The sequence below is a fragment of the Cynocephalus volans genome, chromosome 11, assembly GCF_027409185.1.
Source record: "Cynocephalus volans isolate mCynVol1 chromosome 11, mCynVol1.pri, whole genome shotgun sequence".
NCBI lineage: Eukaryota > Metazoa > Chordata > Mammalia > Dermoptera > Cynocephalidae > Cynocephalus > Cynocephalus volans.
In genome coordinates this window covers 16,598,407-16,601,272 of record NC_084470.1, presented here as the reverse complement: position 1 = coordinate 16,601,272, position 2,866 = coordinate 16,598,407, and the positions used below count along the sequence as shown (strand labels likewise).

Here is a 2,866-nt window from a genome sequence, read left to right as displayed (position 1 = left end):
GCCGCCCGGAGCTAGGAAGGAAGCTGCGGTCCCGAGAGAGCGGAGGAGACGTCGCTGGAGCCGGGCGCGCCGGTCTCGACGGAGAGCAGAGCAGGGCTCCAGGCCCGGTGAAAGTTTCCCTTCCCGAGCCGCAGGGCGCCAGCTGTCCGGAAACTCTGCCCAGGGCTGAGGCTGCTGTGTCCCGCGGCCCCCTCAAAGGCGCAGGAACCTCCCAGCGGAAGACAGCGGGAGAGAAATCGAGGAACGAGTGACAGCCGGAGAGTCCGCCTGGCCGCGATCCAAGGCCGCTGCGGGGCGCGCCCGCGGCTCCAGGTGAGCGGGGAGCCGAGCGGACCCGAGGGTGGGCGTCGCTTAGGCGGTGGCGGCGGCCGGGATGGAGACTGGGCGCACCCGCTAACTCCGCTTCCCCTCTCAGGTTCTTCCCGGAGCCGCTGCCATGGGAGAGCCAGCCCTGGGCACCAGGGACCAGCCGCCGCTGCCGCCGCGCCCGCCTCGGAGCCGCGGCCCCAGCCCCGGCGCCTGCAGCCGGCCCGCCGCGTCCCCCTCCCGGGCTGCAGGGCCGCCTCCGCCGCGCCGCCCGCCCCGGCTGTGCCTGTGATGAGCCGCAGCCCGCCGCGAGCTCTATCCCCGGGCGCGCTCCCCAGGCTGCTCCCGGCTGCGCCTGCCGCCGCGCCGCGCGCTCTGCTCCCGCCGTGGCCCCGGCGCCCGGGACGCCGCTGGCCCGCGTCCCCGCTCGGAATGAAGGTGTTCCGCAGGAAGGCGCTGGTGCTGTGCGCGGGTTACGCGCTGCTGCTCGTGCTCACCATGCTCAACCTCCTGGACTACAAGTGGCACAAGGAGCCGCTGCAGCAGTGCAACCCCGACGGGACGCTGGGTGCCGCGGCGGGGGCAGCCGGGGGCGTGTGGGGGCGCCCAGGACCGCCTCCGGCCGCGCCGCCCCGCGCTCACACGCGCTCGGACCCCCGCACCCCGTACCACTCTCCAGCCGCCGCCGTCGGGGCAGCTCCCGCGGGGGTGGCGGGGGCCGCGGCCTCTGTGGGCAATGACACTCGGGGCTCCGGAGGCAGTGGGGACAAACGCCAGCTGGTGTACGTGTTCACCACGTGGCGCTCGGGCTCGTCCTTCTTCGGCGAGCTGTTCAACCAGAACCCCGAGGTGTTCTTCCTCTACGAGCCAGTGTGGCACGTGTGGCAAAAGCTGTACCCAGGGGACGCCGTTTCCCTGCAGGGGGCAGCGCGGGACATGCTGAGCGCTCTCTACCGCTGCGACCTCTCCGTTTTCCAGTTGTATAGCCCCGCGGGCAGCGGGGGGCGCAACCTCACTACGCTGGGCATCTTCGGAGCAGCCACCAACAAGGTGGTGTGCTCGTCGCCGCTCTGCCCCGCCTACCGCAAGGAGGTGGTGGGGCTGGTGGACGACCGCGTGTGCAAGAAGTGCCCGCCGCAGCGCCTGGCGCGCTTCGAGGAGGAGTGTCGCAAGTACCGCACGCTGGTCATCAAGGGCGTGCGCGTCTTCGACGTGGCCGTGTTGGCGCCGCTGCTGCGAGACCCGGCCCTGGACCTCAAGGTCATCCACCTGGTGCGCGATCCCCGTGCCGTGGCCAGCTCACGCATCCGCTCGCGCCACGGCCTCATCCGCGAGAGCCTGCAGGTGGTGCGCAGCCGGGACCCGCGAGCCCACCGCGTGCCCTTCCTGGAGGCCGCCGGCCACAAGCTGGGCGCCAAGAAGGAGGGCGTGGGCGGCCCGGCAGACTACCACGCGCTCGGCGCTATGGAGGTCATCTGCAACAGCATGGCCAAGACGCTGCAGACGGCCCTGCAGCCCCCTGACTGGCTGCAGGGCCACTACCTGGTGGTGCGGTACGAGGACCTGGTGGGAGACCCCGTCAAGACACTACGGAGGGTGTACGACTTTGTGGGGCTGCTGGTGAGCCCCGAAATGGAGCAGTTTGCCCTCAACATGACCAGTGGCTCGGGCTCCTCGTCCAAGCCTTTCGTGGTGTCTGCACGCAATGCCACGCAGGCCGCCAATGCCTGGCGGACCGCCCTCACCTTCCAGCAGATCAAGCAGGTGGAGGAGTTTTGCTACCAGCCCATGGCCGTCCTGGGCTATGAGCGGGTCAACAGCCCCGAGGAGGTCAAAGACCTCAGCAAGACCCTGCTTCGGAAGCCCCAGCTCTGAGAGGGGTTCCAGGGAGATTGTTGCCCTTTGGAGACACCCACAGAGATTGTGGCCTGTTGGAACAAACACAGCCCAGACCCAAACTGAGGAAGCCCACATATCCTGTTATAGACAAATAATATAAATACCACGCAGGCACTTGCTGTCAGTGTTTCAAGTCACTGAATTTCAAGGAAGAGCCACAACACACACACACATCTCAGAAAAGGAGCGACTTGAAAGTTCTGACCCGCTCTGGACCCCTCTCCCCTGCCTTTTCCCCCCGGCTCCTCTCTCATTTCTTACCTTCTCCCCCACCTGCCTTCCATTCTGAAGTGGAATGTTGAGGAAATCAAGTTCCGGTGACCCAGATCTTGTTTACAAAATTGTCGTGGTATCTGTGAACGTGTCAGAGTAATTTGGATGTGGGGTTGGGGTGGGGTGGAGAAAGGGGGGCTGGTGTAGGAACAAAAAGCCCTACTGGGCACGACAAACCAAGGAGGCATTCTTCTAAAGTAGACTTTTGTGTAAAAAGCAAAGGTGACACGTGAGTATTAATAAAGAAGATAATAAATAATGTTCTTTTTATATTTGCCTCCATTACTTCGGATTTACCCATGTGACTTGTCCTAGACAGCTGCAGATAGCATCTGCTTCCCCGCTGCCATCCCCTTTTCTCGAGGACAGCTCAATTGGGTGGGAGCAG

At 65.4% G+C, this 2,866-nt stretch overlaps 1 protein-coding gene across 1 annotated transcript; it reads left to right on the top strand.

Annotated features, from left to right (window-relative positions):
- Positions 1 to 597: 597 nt before the first annotated feature.
- Positions 598 to 2,569, top strand: CHST2 (carbohydrate sulfotransferase 2). The gene has a single exon (XM_063115329.1). It carries the CDS (start codon positions 598 to 600, stop codon positions 2,179 to 2,181), a length of 1,584 nt encoding a protein of 527 aa, XP_062971399.1. The 3' UTR covers positions 2,182 to 2,569.
- Positions 2,570 to 2,866: the final 297 nt, after the last annotated feature.